The sequence below is a fragment of the Emys orbicularis genome (genome assembly GCF_028017835.1).
Source record: "Emys orbicularis isolate rEmyOrb1 chromosome 4 unlocalized genomic scaffold, rEmyOrb1.hap1 SUPER_4_unloc_2, whole genome shotgun sequence".
Lineage (NCBI taxonomy): Eukaryota > Metazoa > Chordata > Testudines > Emydidae > Emys > Emys orbicularis.
In genome coordinates this window covers 108,984-131,423 of record NW_027045132.1, presented here as the reverse complement: position 1 = coordinate 131,423, position 22,440 = coordinate 108,984, and the positions used below count along the sequence as shown (strand labels likewise).

Here is a 22,440-nt window from a genome sequence, read left to right as displayed (position 1 = left end):
GACCAGACAGCCACACTCACCGGGGTCAGAAATAGGGACAACGCCGAGCGCTATCTACCCCCAGACCAACCTGTCCCCCTTCCCCATAGGCCACTGAGCCCTTTAACCGCAGCAGGTGGGGCCCAGCCCTATAGAACTGGCTACCGTGCATTGCCCACGGCTGTAAACTGCCTTCGGGACCCACCCTGCCAGCCACTGTCGTTTGCAACCCCCGGGGCTCTTCCATTGCCTGGAGGCCCCATGTGCAACGTAGGGATGGGGTCCCTGTGTCTGCCCTCTGATCCTCTGCCCCCAGGACGGCGGGAGCACGCTCCAGACTGGACAGTGACTCTCCAGCAGGTTCTAAGTCCTCGCTCCAGACCCTGGCACTGGCCCTTGAAACGGCACGCTGCGGGTCTAGCCCATCTCTCTGCCCCCCGCCCAGCAGCAGGGCCTTCCTGCTCGTCCCCCTCCGTACCTGGAGGAGCTCCTGCTGCTCCAGGTCCCACTTCTTGATCCCGTTGTCCCTGGAGCCGCTGAAGAGCACGTCGCCCTGGATGGCCAGACACTCGATGCCATCGTAGTGTGGGGGCTCGAAGTTATGGGTGGGGCCGACGTTCCCCACCACGCTGTCCGCAATCTCAAACATCTGCAAGGCAACAGCCCGGAGGGCAGCTGCTGTGAACCCCGGTGGCAAAGGAGACCAGTCGCTCTCAGGTCATTAGGCCAGCAACAGCCCTTTCAGCAAGGCGGGGATGGCGAGAGCGTCCGACCACACAGCTACCACTGGGATGCTGAGCCACGGCCCAGTGAAATGAGACAGGGATGGATTGGCAGCGGCAGGGTTCTGCCTGCTTACGCCACGCTGGGATCCTTGGGCAGAGGCCATGTGGGGACACAATGGCTCAGCACTAGGGCTGAGATACAGGTCGCGGGTTCGAACCTCGCCCGGCTCAGCTGGGACTGGAAATCTCCGCCTCCTCCAATGGTTTGGTGGCCAACGTGCGGGCACAGCTCAGCGTCCGGCTGGCAGGGGGCCACGTTGCAAAGACAAAATAGCCTCCTTGGCAGCAGGTTCAGCAGAGGCCACGGAGGGCAGGAGGAGGTGGGTTCCACCTTCCACGCAGGAGGCGTCAGGAGGAAGCGGGGGGTGCGGAGGGGAGGCCTGGGCCGGGCACCTGGAATTCTGGTCTCCACGGCTGCCGAGCTGCCCAGCACTTTGAGACATGGCAGCTCCTCCATCATTTCCCGGATCTGGGTTCCAGGACGCTCTTAGGGGCAGTGCACAGACCCTGCTCCCCGTGACCCACAGACACACCTGGCAGGTGTGGGGACAGGAACGCTGGCCAGCTGCAAAGCCACCAGGTCCTTCAGGCCACGAGCGCTGGGGGGCTCATGGCATTTCTCAGACCCTGGTGGCATTTGCAAATGTGCTCAGTACTGGCCTCCCTCTGCGCCCGCTGCGATCAACAGAACGGCTCCTTCCCGCCCCCCATGGGAGCAGAGTTAGGCCGACGCTGGGCGCTCTGGACAACCCCACCCAGCGCGTCCCCTCCTCGCCAGGCCTTTGGTGGACAGCGAGCCCCTGTAGCTGGCACCTACAGGAGAGCGGCTATGCATGGGGGTGGGGAGGGCTGGCACAAGCAGCAGTTCCTGGGCTCAAAGGCCCCTTGTGCTGCCTGTGAGCGGGAGGGAGGGAGGGAGGGTCCCAGGGTACCTTGACGTAGTGATCCTTGGAGCCGGTGACGACCAGGTCAGGGTTGCTCACGGTCTGGTTCACAGTGAGACACATCACAGGCCCGATGTGGCCGGTCAGCTTCCCGATAGGCTGCAACCTACAAGCAGGAGCCCGGGGCCTCAGGGTGTGGGGTGCGCTCAGCAGGAGGCGCTCTTCGCTGGCCCAGTCTCCAAGGCTCCCAGCAGGGACCCTCCCAGCCCCAGGCCCCTCTCCACCATCCCAAGCAGAAGCGGGGACCTCGGGCTCCGGGGCGCAGAGCACGGAGCAATCTCGGGGATACCACATCCCTCAGCACCATGGGCCGTGATTGTGGCCTTGGGCTAGGGGCAGGGAGCTGGGCTCAGATGCGGTGTCAGGGGGTGACCGTCTTGTCCACCGATCTCCTAAGGCAGGGGCGGGGAAAGCTACGGCCCGCAGGCTGGATCCAGCCCGTTGGTTAATTTCATCTGACCCGTGGCGCCCTCTCCCACCACCCGCTGCAGGGGAAGCCCCAAGCCTCCGCGCCCCCCTGGCAGGCAAGTGGCCCGTGATTGATTTTTTCTGTGGGTCAATGGCCAGTGACAGAGAAAAGGTTCCCCACCCCTGCCCTAAGGGCTGCAGCTGGGAGAGGAGCACTGGGTCCTGCTTTCAGCCACCCTTGGGCGTGATCAGCAGCTGCTGGGGCTGATGTAGTGCAAAGCCCAGGAGCAAACAGGCTAAGCTGCTCCACGCTGGGGTTTGTGCCAGTGCAGCTTCCCCCGGTGCCAGTCCAAATCCGCCCCTGCCTCAATAACACAGCTTCCAGCCGGGAGGGAGCGGGCCCCCGCCCAGCCCAGAACGACTGCTCCCTCTGCCTACGCAGCACCCGTCTGCCTCCCCACAAGAGCTGCCCTTGCCTGGGGGCCCAAGTTAGCCCCGCCCGGACCTGTTGAGCTCCCAGATGCGGACAGAGTTCCCGGCGGCAGCGTAGAGCATGGTGCCGGCGGGGTTGAGTGCGATCTGGTTGATCTGGTGCTCGCCCTGCACGCTAGCGATGGTGCGGGTGGTGGTCCCGGCACAGGCGTCCCCAGAGATCACCTGACCTGAAGAGCTAAGCCAAAGAGACAGAAACAGGTGAGCCTCAAGGCAGAGACCCTCGCGGGAGGGAGGGGGCAATTTACACAGTGTGGAATGGAAGATCTAGCCTGTTGTGGACTGATTAGAAGGCTGGAGAGCGTCTGTCCCCAGCCATCTATAGGGTGAAGCAACGCCACTTCCTGGCCACATGCAGTGCCAGTGGTGCCAGGATGAGACCCCCCCGCTCAGCCCCACGTCCCCTCAAGCCAGGAGCAATGGCACAGCAAGGGTGACCCAGGCAGCAGCTTTCGGCACCCAAGGGAGGTGCCTTGCCGCGCAGCCAGCCAGACCCGTACCAGCAGGCGTGCCAGCTCCACGCCCAGGGCGGAGCGACACAAACCCCACCCCTGGCCTGGAGTTGATGTTGACAGGCAGCCCAGGCATATTCCCGCCCAGGGCCGGCGCTTCCTTTTAGGCGACCTAGGCGGTCGCCTAGGGCACCAGGATTTGGGGGGGGGGGGCGGCAATTCGGCGGCGGGGGGTCCTTCCGCGCTCCGGGTGTTCAGCGGCAATTCTGCAGCGGGTCCTTCACTTGCTCCAGGACCCGCCGCCGAAGTGCCCCGAAGACCGGGAGCATGGAAGGACCCCCCCGCCGCTGAATTGCCGACGACGACCGGGAGCACGGAAGGACCCCCGCCTAGGGCGCCAAAAACCCTGGCGCCGCTCCTGTTCCCGCCAGTCAGATTGGGGAGGCCTAGAAGAGAAGTCTCAGTCTGTGGCTGGGCACCAGAGAGAGGGGCTGATACGCTGGGGTCTGGAAACGGTGCTGGCAGCTGCAGATGGGTCATTACCCATCCCTGATCAAAGCAACTGTAGGGTGCACGGTGCCCCCCGAAACAGACGAGAGGAGCAACTGCCCTGAGAGCAGAGCACCAAGCCACGGAGCCTCCACGAGCCAGGCCAGGCTAGAGCGACCAGCATTGCAGCATTCCTAGACTCAGCCCTGCAGACCAGCCCAGCTGCCTGGCCTTTGCAATGCTGCCCTGGGTGCAGAACGCTGGCAGGGTAGCGCGTCGAGCTTGGCCAGGCCCACAGGGCAGTCTCGGTGCGTCAGGTACTTACGTGAGGGTGCGGACGCACTTGGCCGAGTCCCGGATATCCCACACCTTGATGTAGGAGGTGGAGACAGTGAAGACCAACCCTGAGTGGCTGCAGTACTTGATGGACACCACATTATTGGGGTGGCCCTTTAGTGAGGCGATTTCCTGGCCCGTCACCAGGTTCCACATTTTGCAGCTCCAGTCTGCGGGAGGAGGCAGGAGCACATGACATTGCGGGACCCTTCCTGTCCTCAGCAAAGGATCCCCATGGCTTCCTCCCTCCCTCCCCCCCCGCCACCCCCTGCTCCCACGAGTGCCCCAGGGGAGCTCAGTCCCTGTGGCCCATCCAGCCCCTGGCACCTCCGCCAGACCTGCCAACGGGGGGAGGGTCTATTAGTGCCAGGTGCGAGGTGAACATCCAGCCACTAGGAACCGTGTAGAGGCCCCAACAACTCGCTTCAGGGATGTCACCACACAGCTGTTCAGCCTAAGGACTCGTGCAGCATTGCTGCCCTCTGCTGGGGGGACCCAGAACTGCACCGGCCCGTTGTGGCTTTCAGGCAGGCCGGTGCCATCCGAGCAAGAGGCTCCTGTCCTGCCCCCGCACTTTGGGGTGGCTCAGCCCCTCCCCTGGGTAACAGGCTCACTCCCCAGTGATCACACCCAGAGCTCAGCAGCCGGCCCACCCCCGAGGCGCGCACCTTTGGATCCGGAAAAGAGCAGCTCGTCGGTGGCGTCCACACAGAGAACGGGCTTGGAGTGTCCTTCCGCCACGGAGATGCACTGCAGCGGGGCCCACGGGGTTAATGAGGCCCCTTCCGTGGGAGAGAGAGAGAGCAAGGGCGTCAGCAGGGGGGCGCTGGCTGGGTGACCCAGGACGAAGCCAGATCCCGCCCCACGAGGCTGCCAGGGCCTGCTAGTGGGGCTCCGGAGCAAAGCAAACCACAGACAGAAGCTGCTGGGCAGCCTGCTCCCCAGACAGGCCCCCCGGGGGCAGGTCACACCCCGTTGGTGCTAAGGGCTCAGGGACTCGTGCAGACCCTGCCTTGGCTTGGGGCAGGGGCTTGGAAAGGAAACGGGCTTCACCCCCTGGCCATCTCACTGCTGGCACAGATGAGCTCCCCCCTCCCCCCGTGAGAGCTGTGGGTGGCCCCTGTGCCCCATCCAGGCAAGATCCCAAAGCCAACAGAGTCCAGGCTGCTGCATGGCACACGCTGCCCCATCCCCTGTGGAGTCAGAGACTAGCAGGGACAGGCTGGCTCCGGACCCAACCCCCAGAACCTCCGGGCTTGAACAAACTGGGGCCCTGCTCCAGCCGTGCTATGTGGGGCATAAGGGCACCACCCCGTGGCCAGCGGGGGGGGGGGGGGGAAGCGCCCTCTCTTCATCTGACCCACTCCGGTTTTGCAATGAGCTTCACCCTGCTTTGGCAGATGGGGAAGGGATTTTTAACAGGTCACGTGGCGGATCAATGGCAGAGCTGGGAACGGAGCCCAGGAGTTCTCAATCCCCCGAGAACAGGGAGAGAACCCAGGAATCCGGGCTCCCTGGCCAGGAGACAATCCTGTCTCAAACCAGTTCTAGGCTTTGCCCCAGCAACAGCCAATGGGGCTGTGAGCAGAGTTCAGAGGGAGGTTCTAGAGCGCTGAGCACATGAGAATCGACACCCCTGAGGAAAGAGCCCAGGTGGAAGAACCCATCATGGAGAGGGTTGATAGCCCCAAAGCAGCATCCCAGCCAGGATCTCTAAGCACCTCCCCTCCTCCCAGCAGGGTTGGATTACAGGTGGGGACACTGAGGCAACGGGAGGGGAAAGGGCTAGCCCAGGGTCACACGGCACATTTGTGGCATGGTTGGAATGGATTTTTTGAGGGGCGCTGAGCACCCACTACTCCAGCTGATGGTGCTCAGGGTGTCAGAGTCAGGCCCACGGTGTCTCAAATAGGCACCCAAAGGCCAGTGGGGAGATGCTCCTCTGCCAGCCTGGCCCTTTTGATGTGCAGGGAATGGGGGAAGGAGAGTTGTCCTGGCACAGACACTGCCTTGGGCTAGCGTAATTGGTTCTATGTGGCTTGTGTTGCAAACCCAGGCATGCTGGGGGCAGAGCCAGGGCCTTAGCACACCCCATTAAGGGAACTCTGGGTTGTGGCATAGCTGGCAAGCAGCCCTTTGGGAGGTTGCAGTGAGTTAGAGCAACCCCAAGGCTGCTCTAATATATCTGGGAGGCTGCACAGGCCTCAGCAGCAGCCACAGGATCCTCGGTGCCAAGAGGCTGCACCCCAGGTGTTTACTCTTTGCAGATGGGGAAACCGAGACACAAGACAGGGATAACAATCCTGACCAGCCTCGCCATGGGTGCTGGGAGGCTGAAGCCACATTTGTCAAGTGCATTGAGATGTCTGAACTGAAGGTGCGAGAGAAGACAAAAAAAAAAAAAAAGCATCATAGCCTGGACCCTCCAAGCATCCACCGGCTCCAACAGCTGGCCTGCCCTGCCTCTTGCAGCTAGGCCAGACACAGCGCAAGATATCATCACTACCCGCCCTGCCCTCGAGGCAGAATAGAGCATGCAGCTGCCCCCATTCAGTGAAAGCACCGTACGCTATCCGCTTAAACACCCAGCACTGCATTTCAAGACGATGGCTCAGACCTTAAGGCACTGGAGACCAGAGGCAGAAAGGGACTTCCACAGCCGGATACGGCATGCCAGGGCCATGCGGGGAAGCAGAGAGAAGGAAAGAGGGACACACAGCGAGCAAGAGCAGCACCAGGACAGAGTCCCAATAGATTTAGCAAAGAAGCAAGGCCCAGAGTTTGGCCAGCACGGATTCAGCATGCAGGGCAGGGGGAGGGAAATGCGAGAAGCAGGAGAGTTCTAATCAATAGAAAGTTGTATGTACCTCAGCACCTCCGAGACAGAGGAATCGCTGTCATCAGACCTAGGGACAGAAAATTAGCAGGATTACGGGAGAAAAAATCCCGGATGAGAGAGGCAGCAGCGGAGTCAGAGAGTGGAGTGTTGTTATTGCATCCAAGCTAGCGGGGTAGAGAGGGAGGAGCGGACACAGAAAACCAGAGAGGAAAGGGGCAGAGGAGCAGGAAGGGACACGTGGCTCGGACACAAGATCTTTCAGGCTGGACTGGAGTCATTCAGCCAGAAGGGACTGTTACAATCACCCAGTCTGACCAGTACAGTGCAGGCCTGAGGCCTCGCCCGGGGATTCCTGCATCCAGTCTTCATTTAATCTTCCCATGGTCCCCCCGTCTCATCACTGCCACCAGCCATCCAACCTAGCCCCTCAGGTTCCGCACTCCTGGTTTTGGGGTACGGCTGGGGCGTTCTGACACGGTCCGGCTCTGCGCTATCGTGCGGTCTGCTAGCAGGTGGGATGGGGACCAGGGGCTGTTCCCGAGTTGCAGGCAGCGCCATGGGCTCCCGCCGGTTAGAACATCGCTGCCAAACTGGGATTCTGCAGGGAGGCAGATGGGAGGTGGTTGCTACCAGCTCCCATAGGGCCAGGTCCTCAGGGGCTGTAATTCAAAGCCGCTCTGCTGCCCCCATGGCAGCTAGGCCAATTTGCACCCGTGCAGGGGCTGGCCCGTGACGGTCAAAGGCAGTCCTAAGGTGGGCTCGTTCCTCCGTAGAAACCACAGGCTGCCACTGGAGAGCACCCCCACCCCACCTCCGAAGGGTCACAGCCCCTGGCACCAGGAGCAATCGGAGCACCTACGGGCCCCTGGCGGAAAGCTCGCCCCACCCAGAGCAGCCATGTCACCTCCTGAGGGGGACCGGGACCTGTGAGCAGCCGGCATCTCCCCACAGAGCACAGCGGGAGAGGGAGCAGGGCCCAGAAGGGGCAGGTGCAATGGCACAGCCAGTGCCCCACAGAACCGGGGTAGGGCCGACTGGGAAATGGCTTCCCCACCGCCTGGGGACCCCTGCCAAGCCCAGCGCCGATGAGCCCCACGCTTCGCTGGGGACGGGATGGTGGCTTAGTGTCCTCAGCTAGCAGCCCCCTGGACCCACCTCACCCACTTTATAACTGCAGCCAAACCCACCCAGCAGCGTCCCTGCGGGTGAAATTCTCCTCTGCTGGCAGCCAGTGTGACAGCTGCCATCTTGGCCAACACACTGGGGCCTGAACCAGGGCCCTCCAGAGCTACCAGCAGGAGCTAAAGAGCCCAGGGCCGCTAGTGGGGCCTGTGACAGCCCCAGCCCCCCAGGGGATCCCCACGGGCCCAGCGGGGGACCAGGCACTGCCACGTGTATGCACACAACGCTAAAGGCCAGGGCACCGCTTCGGGCCTGTTCTGAGGGCTCTAGCAGTGCAATGTAACGACGAGCCTCCAGCTGGATCATCTACAGGGAGGGCATCTGCCACCCCAGGCTCTCAACAGCAGCTGCTTCTGCCTGAGCTAAAGGCCCAGGCTTGGCAGCTCAGGGGCAGCCCCGAGACAAGGTCTAGCCAGTAGAGGGGGGCCAAAGACCCCCCCCCCATATCAATGGGGTTATAGACAGGTCTGGCATAGGGCCCCTGCCCAGGGAGATGCTGCCCCATGTGAAGTTCTACTGCACCGGTATTGCAGCTCTCTGCCTTCGCCCTGGTCGCTTCACGAGCCCGGCAGGAGCCTGGGGCTGACTCCAGCTGGGACTGCCGGGCCCGAGGCAGAGCGGGGACGGTACCTGGGGACAGCCATGGGAGTCACCGTCTGCCATTCACTGCTCTTGGGGCTGGGCTCCCTGGAGCTTCACCCCCCTACCCGCTCCTTGCCCCGCGAGGCTCTTACTTGTCCAGCGCGGAGCCCTGGCTCTGGTTGCTGGTGAGGCGGGAGAAGACGTTGCGGTCATTGCGTGGCCTGGTGGGAGGGGATGAGGGAGGCGTGAAGCCAACGTCCGAAGTCCTGAGCCGGGGTGTTCAGAAAGAGACCCATGATCACAAGCCTGGTCCGGGGATCTACCCCCTGCCCCGCACCTCCACTCAGCACAGGGAGGCCTGCAGTGCCAGCCCATGGTGAAGTGATTATTCCCCTCTATTCGGCACTGGTGAAGTCACACCTGGAGTATTGCATCCAGTTTTGGGCCCCCCGCTACAGAAAGAATGTGGACATATTGGAGAGAGTCCAGCGGAGGGAAACAAAAATGATTAGGGAGCTGGGGTACATGACTTATGAGGAGAGGCTGAGGGAACTGGGCTTGTTTAGTCTGCAGAAGAGAAGAGTGAGGGGGGATTTGATAGCAGCCTTCAACTACCTGAAGGAGGGGGTTCCAAAAAGGATGGAGCTTGGCAAATGACAGAATGAGGAGCAATAGTCTCAAGTTGCAATGGGGGAGGTCTAGGTTGGATATTAGGAAAAACGATTTCACTAAGAGGGCGGTGAAGCACTGGAATGGGTTCCCTAGGGAGGTGGTGGAATCTCCTTCCTTAGGGGTTTTTAAGGTCCGGCTTGACAAAGCCCTGGCTGGGATGCTTTAGTTGGGGATTGGTCCTGCTTTGAGCAGGGGGTTGGACTAGATGACCTCCTGAGGTCCTTTCCAACCCTGATATTCTAGGATTCTATGGCACAGCTGGATCCAGCACCCAGCGTCGTGCCTGGGCACAGCCGAGTGCACAGGCCGGTCCCCGATGGGGAGCTAGGCCCACGTGCTCTCCAGCCTCTCCCCACTCACCTGGCAGGCTGCCCCCGGTCATAGGATTTCCTGCGGGTCAGAGGCGAGGTGTCCGAGCCACGGGACTGCCTAGGGCTGGAACAGAGCAAGACCAGATCAGCAATCGCCCCTCCTTGGGGCCAGGGCCCTTCAGCACTGAACAGGCCTACCCCAGAGCAAGTGAGCCGAGAGCCCTGGGGCAGCGCACAGATCCACCTCCCGAGCCAGGGGTCCAGCGGGCTGGATCAGGCCCCGGCAGGGCCCAAGGCCAGGCCAGCGGCCCCGGCTAAGGGTTTGCGCTGTGAGCGCAGGTCCTGTTGGCTTCATCACCGAGACTGCTGCCGGAGAAGGCAGCTCCGTGCCTTCGATAAGAGGGCTGTGGAGACTGGACGCCCAACTCTGTCCGACAGCAGAACCCGGTTTGTGCCCGCCTTCCCCAGGCCCCATCCCCCCGACGGGCAGTTTGTGGACACTGGCAATCCAAGATGGCAGAGCAAGCTGGCCCCACCACTGCATGCTGGGACAGGCTGGGTCGACCGAGAGGAGTCCAGACTCAAGGCTCCAAGGGCAGAATACGATGGCCCAGCCCACCTCTTCCCCCAAGGGCCTGTAAGCACGTGGGGCCCACGCTTGCCAGGGCTTACAAGGTGCTGCCGCGGGTGGGCAGGCTGATGGTGCGGGAGACCTTATCCTTGTAGTAGGAATCCCGGATGGAAAAGCCGATCCCGTCTTCCTTGATCTCCATGAGGGACACCAAGGACTTGGTGATGTTCTTGGTGGAGATGTCCAGCGTGGGTCCCAGGCACTCGGCCGACACAGCCTTCATCTGGCCTGACAGCTTGGGTTCCCCCTATGGCGTGGCACAGGGAGGGGAGAGCTGAGAGGCGAGGAGTTCACTGCCCCGAGGGTAGCACGTGGAGCGAGTCTGAGACGCTGGCGCCCCTTGGCCATTCAGTTCCAAGAAGCCTCTGAGGCCAAGCACCCAGCAGTGGCAGATCTAGAGAAACCTTTCAGTTGGGCCCCGGTTGCCAGCATTAACGTTTCATGAGCTCATTAATGAGGGCAACAGGAAGTACCCCCTGTGCAAGGCTGAAACGTGTATGGCCCAGAGTTCCGGAGCAGCTCTCCCAGGAGGATTCGGCACATGGAGGGACTGGTCCAGTCAATTAGCTGCTGGGAAGGGCGCACAGCACCAGGGTGTCACATGGGTTTTATTTGCTCCCAGAGGAGGGCTAGACAGCACCAGGGCACCTTGCCTGGATTCAGGGAAGCCCAGTACAGCTCAATGATGTGGCATTTGGGGGTTTAAAGTGGGCTCTACGACTCAAGGAGCCATTTATAGGGCCAAAGTAACACGCCAGGCACGGCCGTCACCAGGAGACCAGACCCCGGGCTATTTCAGTTCCAGACCCAAGACATTCCGCCCATGGAGAAGACTCCCGCCAAGGGCCACCGCCCAGCCGTGAGCACAAAGGGAGAGGGGGTACAATGGACCAAAGACCCCACATCTGGACGTTAAATGGCCCTGTCTGTGGCTGTGAACTGACCTTGAACTTGAAGTCGTCCTGGCTGGCCGAGCCCTTCATGGTGAAAGACTGGGAGAAGCTGTAGGAAACAAAGGGTTAAATGGCCGATCCCCTTTAAGGCTTAACTTAAAGCTAAAGGAAGAAACCACTGCCCATCACCTCCACCCCATAACACCCTATCACCAGCCCGGCTACGGTTCCTCCTCCCATTCCCCGAGGTACAGCCCATCCCCCGGTCCCTTTCGGGGCCCTCTTCCCTCCCAGTTCCATCTTGCCCCTGGCCCTCAAGAGGAACGATTACTGGGACAGTTCTGTACAGCCCCTGCACGCCTGGGTTTGAGCATGGCCAGTCATCGCATGTGGGTAGCCTGTGCACCGTCGGGTCACACGTAGGAGCTCTGAGGGGCTGGAGCATGCTCGGTGCAGACAGAACCTGGAGAATTTAGCTGCCAAGTTCTAACGGGTCTACCTTGCCAATGAGTGCCACAGAGATGCGCCCCCCTCCCTCCATAGATCCCGCCGCTCAGGGGCGCACGAGGCTGGGACACTGCATGCTCCCTGGTGCGCTTACCTCCCCTCCGAGGCCAGGCTGAACTCCGAGATCTCCTCGTCCGTGCTGGCGTAGCCGTTCTCTGCACAAGGAACAGCCGACAAGGGTGCGTCAACGCGACAGAGGGTGGGAGGGCACCGCACTGGGCCGGTCCGATCAGAGCCAGCCAGCAGGCGGTCGCCAATCAGCGTGTGGCCCTTTAGGTCCTTGGGACCCCCCCAGACCACTGCTATCGTATCATTAACTCTTTGCCACCAAAGCGCCATCAGTGCATCCTCACGGCTGGACAGGCTGTGACCATGTGGGCTGATACGTCTGGATGAAGTGGGCCTATCACTCCTGCCCACAGGGTCAGAGCAATGCCAAGAGCCCTGGGGTGGGCTCCATCTGTCCCAATGGGCAGACGTGCCATCTGTAGGGGCAGGGAAACACCCCAAGCCTTCCCAGCTGCTGCCAGCCCCAGGCCCCACTGCCGGCTGCTTTGCCAGCCAATGCCCAGTACTCACGGGGGTCCCCAGGAGGGAAGAGCCCAGCACCCACCTTGCTGCACGTTGTGGATGAGCGCCTGCAGCTCGGGGTGGGACTCCGCTTTCTCCCGCAGGGCATCCAGGATCACATGGTTCTGAGAGGAGCCAGTCACATCCGTTTGTCTCAGGCGCCCTTCCAGCAGGCGAATCTGGGCTTCTTTCTGAGCCACCTGCAGCCCCTGTTTGGCGGGAGCAGGAGGTTACCTTCCGTCCAGCACACAGGACGGGCCAGTGGGTGGGATGGGGAATCAGCTCCTGGCTTCAATCCCTGTCCCTGGGCACAGATGCAAGTTCCACACCAGCCTCACTCAGCTGCTGCTTGTAACCCATTCCCCGCCCTGGGTCCAACAGCACACAGGCCAGGCCAGCCTCTCAGTCTCCCTCACCCACGCACAAAGGATGCCCCAGGCGCAGCCAAATAGCCCTGGCTCCAAACCTGACCTGCAGCAATTGTGATCCCACCCCAACAGGGGGCCTCCTGGGATCCCATGTTCTGCGACCCGCCCCCCAGAGCTGCACCCCCACTGGAAGGCCCTTTGCCTGACCTTATCGATGGAAGCCTTGAGGAAGTTGTCCAGCAGGAGGCGTGCCTCGGCCAAGGAGCAGGAGCTGATGACCACGGAGGTGTCGGTGGAGTCCAGCTCCTCCTACGGTGCAGGAGAGGCCCCGAGGGAGGGGAATTAGAACGGCGCTGAGGGCGGTGAAGGGCAGAAAGCAGAGGGCCAGCAGAGACACCAGCGCCACGGAACAGGGGGGGTTTCCTTGACTGGCTGACGCCGGCAGGGACACAGGTGCTCTGCGAGCAGGCGGCGGGGAAGACGACTTGCATGCCAATACTGTGCATGAGCACTCGCACTGGATGTGTGCCTGGAACCAGGCCCCTGATTGGGCCATCTATGGGGCCTGAACCACACACCTGCGGATCTAAAGAAGAGGAGCTTCTACCGCCTGGATGGCAGGAGCTGCTCGCTAGCCAGGTGACCAGAGCAGACCAAGGGCAGGTTTACACTGGGAACTTATACCAGCATAGCTATGTCTCTCCAGGGTGTGAAAATCCTGCCCCCTGCCCCCCGATCCCGGAGAGTGTAGCTCTGCCGACCGAACTAAACAGCCACCTCCTTGGGAGGTGGATTACCTACTCCGACGGGGAGCGTCTACACCTAAAGCCTTGCAGCTGTAGCAGATTAAGCGTAGACATATACTAAAAACTTGTTTACGACCTCCAGCTGCTAGGAGGGGAGCAGAGAGCTACACTGTGCTGAACCTGGGTCAGACCCCACATGTCATTAACGGTGCGTCCACACAGCAAAGAAAAACCCACAGCAGCGAGCCTCTGGCCAAAGGATTCGGGCTTGCACTACGGGGCTAAAAGTAGCAGTGTAGACATTCCCGCTCATGGGCTCCGAGACCCTCCAGAGCCCAGGCTCCAGCCCTTGTGCGAATGTCTACACTCTTCGTTTTAGCCCCGTAGCCCTGCGAGCCCAAGGCAATGGATCCAGGCTCTGAGACTTGTGCTGTGGGGTTTTCCTTGCAGCACAGACACCCGACAGGTGCCAGGGAGAAAGGCCTCATTATTAGGCTATTCTTTCTCTGTGGAAATATTTGATTAAACAAAAATTTCCTTTTTGGTCAAAATCCCACCCTCCCTTTACAAACATTTGACATCAGAAAAGAGACTCAATGTTTGACAATAGCTTTCAGCACAAGTTCGCGGTTTCAGAATAGGGAAACTCTTTCCCAAGACCCCCAATTTTTTTGCCTTAAACCATCAAAACTGATTTTCAAAAACCACAAAAATTCCAGTTTCTCAGGGGGTGGGGCGGGGGGGGTGGGGGAAGAGGAGAAACTGATTTTTTCTTCCCCCTGGGAAATTTCAAAAGAAAAACTAAAAGGGTTTGAGATTTCCTACAGAAGCAAACAGCATCTTCAACCTTCTCTCGTGGCTACACCTGGAGTTGGCTCTGAATACCGGGCTGCCCCCCGTGCTTGGCTTCGGTCTAGGCTACAGGAACGCCACTGTGGAACTGGGCTGGGTCGAGGCAGTTTCTCACAGGAGGTTGTGTTGCCGTATACGCAGGGAATGGAGAAAGCCCAAGTTCTAAGCATGTTTGGCGGCGACCCAGGCTGGAGCCTGGTGCTGACATGGGTTTTTCTGTGCACACAGAGAGGATTGAGCATGGCTAGACCACGCCTTGCCCGCAGCACTGGGTACACCATGGGTACATTTGTCCCATGGTACGGACAGGGCTTCCACTGACTCCAGCATGTGCAGAACTCCCATCAGGGCTGTTGGGCCTAGCAGCTGGTGGTGGACATCATGCTCTCCGCAGCCGTCCCTTCCACAAACAAACCATCCAGCACCGATGGAGACCCTGGCGGACCAACATATTAGGGGCCTCCTAAATCCTGGCCCCGGCCTTGCAGACCGTGCAGCTGAAGAGGGCTGATTCTTGGCCTCTGCTGGTCCAAGCCAAGCCTGGCGCCCACGGGCCTACGGCAGCCTATCGCACCAGCCCCGTGAGTGCTCAGGCACCTGCTGAACTGGGCCTTATACAGCCGTCATCAGCAAACAAGCAGAGAAAGCAGCCAGACTGCAACAGCTGCTCTGTGACGTTTCTGTAGGGAGGGGGCGAGCTCTGGGGGCTAAGAGCAGGGAGCCAGCTCGGCCCTGACTCCCTGCGTGACCCACGACAGAACGTTTCAGCCCAGAAGTTGGAGCTTAGAAAGCAAGAGGACCCTGCAAACCTGCCTCCTGCACCCCTTATGCTTAAACTGCCTAGAGGAAGAGTCCAGCCAGCCAGCCTCCTGCTCACGCCCAGCCCCCACCCCAACTATCAACCAGCCCCCAGAGCACCCCCTTTCCCTTACAGCACACAATGCCCTGGGGTGATCTCCCCCGCTCCCCCTCCCGTGAGACCAACTCCCCATATACAGACCCCCTGCACCTTGCCCCCGTCCGCAGGCCCCCTCCCCCGGCACCTTGGTCTCCTCCAGCTGCATGATGGTGGCCTGGCAGTCGGCGATACTGTCGTTGATGTAGTCGATGTTGGCTGTCAGCACCTCGATCTCCTCGTTCAGCTCCTGCAGGCCCTTCTGCTCCTCTGGGCTCTCCGCCTGCAGCTTTCCCCTCTTCCCCTGCAGTGCCTCCTGCAGCAGCGCCAGCTCCTCGCGTTTCTGGGGGGCGGGTGGGAAGGAAACGCCTCAGCCGGCGCCGTCCAGGTGCCAGCAGCCTCCCAGCACTCCTGGCCCTCGGTCATGCTCAGGCCATCCAATCCCCACCAGGGCACTGCCCCCCACACCTCACCTTGATCAGCCGCTCCATGTCTGCCTCCAGGTTGACGATGGTCATCCTCTGCATGACGACGTCAAAGATGCGCCGCTCCAGCGACTGCCACTTGAGCCGGGCCGCCTTGCTGAAGGTCTGGCTCATCCCCTTCTTTGGGAACTTCTTCCTGCAGTGGGATGGGACATGGTCAGGGGGCTTCCACCGGGCAGGCGCTCGGCCATCACGCCCGCTAGTGCTCAGGACAGAGGGGCATTTACACATCAGGTCTGCCTCCAGCCAATGTGGAGAGTCTCACGTGTCAAACCACATGGCAGAGTCGCCCACGATGACAGAGCGATCGTTTCCCGTGTTCCCACAGAACTCCGCTCCCATCTAACACCCAGGAGCCCGGGGCCTGAGGGCCAAGCACGGAACGAGGCCGCGGGGGACACGGATTCGGAAGCACTGGTCTGACCTGACGGGCCGAGCCCCATTCACGGAGGGCGAAGGGTCTCCCAGGAAGTGGTCGATTTTCCGGTTCCACTGGCGCACGATGCTGGAGACCGAGCGAGAGCCGGACTCCGGTTCCGAGGAGGTGGTGCTGGCGGACACCTCCGCACCCGAGTCCAGCATGGCGGGCTTCTGACTCAGCCTCCCAGAGACCCGGTCCGACATGGGCTTGGCCAGGCGGCGCAGAGCAGAGACCTGGGTGAGAGCAGTGCCTGAGGGCTGGGCCTCCTGGGAACACCCGCAGGGGGCATCGCCCCCCAGCCACCCCAGTGGCAGAGCGACTCCAACGCTTCTCAGGTGGCAAAGTGAGCCCGGGAGCAGCTGAGCACCTTTCAAGAGAGCTGAGCCTATCTGGGCTGGGTGAAGGTCCGGTACCCTTGGATAGCAGTTTCCCAGAATGCATCAGGAGGGGCTGGGAAGGGGCTGGGATCGAAGCACCGTACCGTCCCGCGAGCTGTATGGGTGCTGGGGCAGGAGGCAGCCTGGACGAGTCACGTGACCAACTCGGCTGCCAGGACCCAGCTCCAGGAAGGAGGGAGGGGGACACAGCCTGTTGTGCACAGTCACACATGGCATGCAGAGAATTCCTCCTTCCTGACCCCAGAAGATCAGCTGCCCCCGGAGGCAGGCGTTTCCTCCCCCGCAATCACTGTCATCTCCTGCCTGGTTACTCCTAGCCATAAAACCACCAGGCTCTGTGGGAAATCCACCCCACCCAGGGCCAGCACCTTGGGAACAACCCAGCATTGGCGGAGCACGACCCACTGGGACAGCAGAGGGGACTATTCTGTCTGGAGAGGCCCCAGGGCCCTGCCCTGCCCACGGCCCGATCCAGGAGCCAGGCCTCAGCGCCCACCCAGTCACGGCCCCGCGAGCGGCTCTCCAGACCCCCGCAGGTGCAGGGGCTGGCACTCACCTCCTGGGTTTTCCTTCGCAGCACGATTTCCTGCTGCCGCTTCTGAGACTCCAGAGCCCGGATCTGAAACTGCGCGGGAGAGAAGCCAAGCCTCAGTCGAGTCCTGAGCGGGCGTGAGCCGCTAAAGAGGAACCCAGGGTCTGGGGTAGAACCCATGGCAGCAATGGGGGAAGGGGAGGGGACCCAGGGCTCCCCCACCCCCTTGCCTGAGGCCAGCACGTGGGATGTTCTCAGTGCAGGCCATGGGCCAGATTTTGATCTCACCCAGCAGCGGTGTAAAACCTGGATTTATTCTGCTGTAACCGATGGCAGCACTGTGGCATTTGTACCTGCCCTGAGCAGCAACCAGAGATGCAGGAGGAAGCAATCACCTCCTCTGACCTGGGGAAGGCGGAACCTGCCACCCCACCAGGTGCTGATCTCAAGGGATGGACAGACATATGGACATGTGGTTGGGGGAGGGGACATGCTGCGCCTTCAGCAGGGGGAGGAGTCCCCAGACAGACAGTGGGGTGGCTGGTTTCCGCACAGGGTTCCCAGCACACAGCTCCCCAACCAGGCAGGGTTTTACGCTGTTCTATGCTGCCGGCCCCATTCCTGGCTTCACAGGACCTGCAGGCCTTGGCCGGCCAGTGGCCCAACACGGGCTCTGAAAGGAGCGGGCCTGGATGCCAAGCCGGGCACTGATTCCAGCGGCCGGGCACCCGGAAGAGCTCTAACACACTGTCGAGCAGAGGTAGGGCAGGACTGAACGTGGAATGTTCTTGATGCAGGCGACGGCTGGATTCACATCGCAGCAGCAGCAGTGTAAATCTGGAGCGACTCCGCTAATGTCAATGCAGTTACTCCAGATTTACAACGAGCGTAATAGAGAGAGGAATCTGGTCCTCTGTTGGTGCAGCGCTTGCTCCAGATTTCCCATTGCCTTGCTCAGCCATCCCTGCGGCTCAGCCCCAGCTTTGCAGGGCTCCCCTGCTGCCCCATATCCCGAATGGCCCCACTCCCTGTCTCAGCCCTGCCCCGTCACAGGGGCTCCCCTGCCCCTGCCCCACCCTGCGTCAGGGGCTCTGGGTGCAGGCTGCCTCACCCAGGTAACTGCTCACCTGTGCACAGGGGAGGGGACCTGACACATCATGCATCAGCGAGGGCTCTCCAGCACCCTCCCCATCTGGTCCCAAGGAGCCTGGCTTGGGGCATCTCCCCAGGAAAGGCCCAGACCCCTTGGAGAACCCGCACTCCCCGCTGCACCCTGGCCAGCTGGTGTGGGAGCTCAGAGCCGAGTGAGGGGCGCAGGCCCCAGCCAGAGCTGCCCTATCTGCAGAGCCCTGGCGAGGAGCTGGGTTCTCACCTCCTGCCTGCGCTGCTCCTTCTTCAGCTGGGCGATCTCCCGATTCCGCTTGGTCTCCACCAGCCGCCTCCGCTGCTGCTCCTCCCGCATCTGCTTCATCAGTGCCACCTGCGGGCCCCCCGACAGCCACACCCAGCATAAGGAGTGTGCACAAGGGGCTGTGCCCATCCACCGCCCCTCCCCAGTTTGAAGAGCTAGCACAAGCGGGCCATGCCCCTCCAGCCCCCTCCTCCTCTGCCCAGCCAGGTACCTTCGCCTTCTTCATCTCTGCCACCTCAGCCTGCAGCTTCTTGAGCTCCCGCTCATAGCGCGACTGGTTCTTGAGCAGGCGAGCGTGTTCCTTCTGGGCTGCCTGCAGCTTCTGCAGGTCCCGATTCATCTCCTTCAGCCGCTTCTCGTAGTCCGCCTTGATCTTGTTGGCCTTCTCCTCCGTGTAGCATTCCATGGTGCCTGAAGGGGGTGGCGCAGAGACGCTCAGAGTGCCAGGCTAGGCCGAGCCCATCACGCTGCATCCCACCCAGCTGCCCCCTGGACCCACCAGGCCCCCAGGGAAAGCACCCTCAGTGGGGGGCACTTTAGATTAACTCTTGGCCTCCAGGGACAAGTCTGCCTGGTCCAGCAGCTCAAGAGATGTTCAATGGCCGAGTAGCCCAGACCAGTCATTGCCTGCAAGCCAGAACCATGGGCCTATTTTAGACCAATAACCCCGGCAGCAGAGCAGTGCCAGGCATGTGCCAGGGACCGCACCGCTCCAGGGACTGGGTGCACACTGTTCTCCTCCAGGCAGCCATTGCTGTTCAGCCCAGAGGGGGATGCTGCTGAAATGAGTTTGGTGGGACTCAGCTGGGGGCAGGTGTCTCAATCACTAAAGTCTCAGTTATAGCATCAGCTGCCCCACTCGGGGAAGATGCCCAGGACTGAAAAGCCCTGGAGATGGAGCTCTCTGCATGGGCAGGCTACGCTGCTGCTCCTCCTGCATTGGAGAGCCACAGTTTCCTCGCTGGGAGGAAGTCGGGAGCAGCTGGGAGCTTGGCCACAGATGCCAGGTGGCTTTGCCTCTTTGCCTGGCCCTGTCTCCCTGACGCGTGTCAGAGCTTGGAGCTCCTCCGAGGGAAGGGACTTTCCCTGGGCCCTACACCCACTGTCTCCCCACAGCCAGCGGGCTGCACAGCTGGGAGGTCACGGGGTCACCAGGCCCAGCCCTGATCAAGAGGCGGGACAAGTGGCACACAGCTGAGGAGAAGGATCGATCCCAGGAGCTGGGAAGCCAGACACTGAGCAGCCAGCGGGAATCTCTGGGGACCGCAAGAGGGGCATGGAATGCAGGGGGCAGCGGCCCAGTTTGGGCCTCATTGGGCGCCGGGAGAACCCCAGGGTTTCTCCTGCCAGCGCTGGCTCAGAGGACCCGTGCGGTGGGATGAGCCGGGGGGGTGGAGGGGGCACTGCCCGTACTGAGGTTCTGCAGCACCCGGTCCCTCTCCAGCTGGGTGTCGCGGATCTTGTTCTGCAGCAGGATTAGCTTCTCCTCGTACTGGTGCTTGAGGGTCTGCAAGCGCCGCTGGCTGTTCTCCAGCTCGTCAATCAGCTTCTGCTTGATCTCGATCTCGCAGGTCAGGTCGGCCAGATCAGCCTGGAAATTCACCACTAGAGGTGGGGGGAGAGTCAGTCAGCCAGGCAGCCCCGGGGAGGTCAGGAGGAGAGAGCCAGGCAGCCCTGGGCCGGCCTGGAGAGGGGAGGGGCAGTGCCTGGCTCACGGGTCCCCTATGGACTCTGGCGTTGCAGAGGAAAGGAGGCAGATGAGGCAGGACTCAGAGGGGATGGCATCTCGCTCCTGCGGTCTTAGCCTTGCCTGGGTACCCGGAGGCGAATGCGGGGGGCTGAGGAGGAAGGGACAGAGCTTGGCAGCCAGGTCTGTGCCACTGAGCACCAGCTGAGCCGGACCACCTTACCACCCTGACTGGCACCTCGTGCACCTCCAGCCAAGACCTGCCCAGCTCACCCTACAGGCCCACTGCAGCCGCCTACCACCTCCCCAAAAGGGGCACAGCCCTGAGTCACTGCAGATATCCCCGGTCCCAGCCTGAGCACAGAGCTGGGCGCCGTGCCCTCCGAGTTACCCTTCTCCTCCACATCGGAGTCCGAGTCCACCAGGCTCTCCTCGCTGCCCGAATCCTCGTCCTCATCCTCACAGCCACTCTCCTCCCGCTCCTCCTCCTCCTGGGAAACAAGCGCAGGGTTAGGGCAGAGATCAGGAGCCTTCGGCCCCTCTCCTATCGTCGCAGGGGCTCAGGCCTCTCCCCATCCGCCACCCCCAGATGTGGGGGAATTAAAGCGATTGCCTCGGAAACCAGTGCCAGGCAGAGGCAGGAGAGAGGACGTTTGACCCGGGGCCAGGGGCAGGGCTGATCCCTGTGTGCAAAGGGAGTGGGCCATGTCTGGGGAGCTCCCCCCACCCTCCCCGCTGAGATGGCAGCTGAAAATGAAGGGCCTGATGAGAACCTCCGGGACGGCTGGGGCAGAGGGGACACGGTTCACGGGACAAAGCCCAGCTGCATGGAAAGGCCTGTGGCTAGTTGCCCTGCCCCACCTGTTGCCAGGGTGTCAGATGGCACAGGGCACTGCCAGGGGGCAGAGGGGACTGTCTTACCCGCCATCCTCAGCCATGCCCTGCCCCCATTCTCCACACCTAGGCGGGGCCAAACAGCAGCAGACTGGCTGCCCTATGGGGGGGTGGTCATGGACCCTGCCCCTGCCCCCCGGATCCCCTGCGACTCCCACAGACAGGCTGGGATTTGCCCCACCTCCCAGGGTGCGGCAGGACACAGCTGCCCCAAGCGCCGGCGAGGCACAGAGAAGGCCGCTGGCATTCTGGCTAGCAACCGGGCTCCCACCCCCCACTCCACGGCGGAAGCCTCCCTCACCTCCTCGTTCTCGTCCGTCTCCTCCCCGTTCTCCTGCTGCAGCTTTGGCCTCTTCTTAAAGGCCTCCTTCTCCGGGCTGCCAGGAAGAGACGGGATGAACCCCGGTGACAGGGGAGCCCTGGCACACGGTCCCCTTAGACCATACATCCCCAACACCCTCCATCTCAGAGCCCTTCAGGAACCCAGCTTCACTGCCCTCCAGAGAGACGGGCCAGGCAGTGTTACCAGATGGGGAGACTGAGGCACAAGGAGGGGAAGGGACTCACCCAAGGTCATGTGGCACGTCAGAGGCAGAGCTGAGAAAAGAACCCAGGAGTCCTGATTCTCTGCTGTATGGCTTTGGCTTCCCAGGGATGGGGCAGGACAATGTCTGGACCAGCAGGGCTGATGGGGGCTGGAGGGTGCCAGGGCTGGAAGCCAAGGGAGAAGTGGGCATCCCAATAGCCATAATAATGAAGAGCCAGGGGTGGGAGCACCCAGAACAGCCCCCCCCCCCTCTGTCCCCAGCAAGGAGTTGGCCATCACCTCTTCCTCCGCTGCCTGGTCTCCTTCTTCAGCCGCTCCAGGTCCTGCTTGGCCCGCCGGAGGACTTCGGTGGCCTCTGCCTCCATGGAGACCACGGGGCTGCTGAGCGCCCCCAGGCCTGGGCCTGGAGACGAGCCCAGGGAGTACGGGGGCCTGGAGGAGACCCGCGACAGACTCCGGCGGAGCGACTCGTTCGTGGCTTCGCTCTCCAAGAGCTTTGTCCTGGGGATCGGAGGGGCTTTTGGTTACGGAGATCTGCTGCCCTGGGCAGATGTCCAGACACCCCAGGGGAAAAGACACCCCCTCCCCCCAACCTCTAAGGAGGGGTGACCGGGAGAGTGTGTGTCTGGAACCTAAACTGCCCTCGCTCAGCTTGGTCAAAGGGGCTCAGGGCTCTGCTCCCGGGGAGGGGGGCTGCAGAAGGACATCGCAGGGAAGGAAAGCTGGCATGGCCACCACTAACCATCTGCATGCCTCTTGTGGGAGCAAAGAGTCACAGCAGATGCCACTTCACGGATTTAGTGCCTTCCCTTAGATGGCAATGCAGCCCAGGCCTCGTCACAAAGGCCCCAGGGCTTCCCACCAGGCCTGAACGCTAACGGGAGAGAAGCAACCCTATGGCCGACAGCCAGTTCTCAACAGCCACGGTGATACGCTGACATGGCAGCCTAAGGGTTAATCTTCAGCAGCGGCTGCGCTAGACAGGGTGGGGCACCTCTGTTTTCTAGCATTACGGACAGGGGTCTGGATCCTCAGCGGGAGGGGGGTAAATCGGCATTGCTCCAGGGACCCCAGTGGGACAAAGCTGATTTTACACCAGCTGAGAATCTGGCCCAGAATGAGTGAGGGGATT

The 22,440-nt window shown here is 61.7% G+C and overlaps 1 protein-coding gene across 1 annotated transcript in view; it reads right to left on the bottom strand.

Moving 5' to 3' along the window:
* Nucleotides 1-22,440, bottom strand: part of LOC135894784 (kinesin-like protein KIF21B) — a 41,312-nt gene that overhangs the window by 4,160 nt on the left and 14,712 nt on the right. Inside the window, 24 exon segments of the mRNA XM_065422877.1 lie at nucleotides 458-628; nucleotides 1,697-1,814; nucleotides 2,622-2,786; nucleotides 3,875-4,055; nucleotides 4,554-4,645; nucleotides 4,647-4,667; nucleotides 6,753-6,791; nucleotides 8,641-8,754; nucleotides 9,521-9,595; nucleotides 10,144-10,349; nucleotides 11,047-11,104; nucleotides 11,597-11,657; nucleotides 12,116-12,281; nucleotides 12,648-12,749; nucleotides 15,082-15,276; nucleotides 15,407-15,554; nucleotides 15,843-16,072; nucleotides 16,794-16,862; nucleotides 18,142-18,249; nucleotides 18,392-18,591; nucleotides 19,594-19,785; nucleotides 20,259-20,358; nucleotides 21,063-21,138; nucleotides 21,588-21,809. Coding sequence (XP_065278949.1) covers nucleotides 458-628; nucleotides 1,697-1,814; nucleotides 2,622-2,786; nucleotides 3,875-4,055; nucleotides 4,554-4,645; nucleotides 4,647-4,667; nucleotides 6,753-6,791; nucleotides 8,641-8,754; nucleotides 9,521-9,595; nucleotides 10,144-10,349; nucleotides 11,047-11,104; nucleotides 11,597-11,657; nucleotides 12,116-12,281; nucleotides 12,648-12,749; nucleotides 15,082-15,276; nucleotides 15,407-15,554; nucleotides 15,843-16,072; nucleotides 16,794-16,862; nucleotides 18,142-18,249; nucleotides 18,392-18,591; nucleotides 19,594-19,785; nucleotides 20,259-20,358; nucleotides 21,063-21,138; nucleotides 21,588-21,809 — 3,109 coding nt within the window.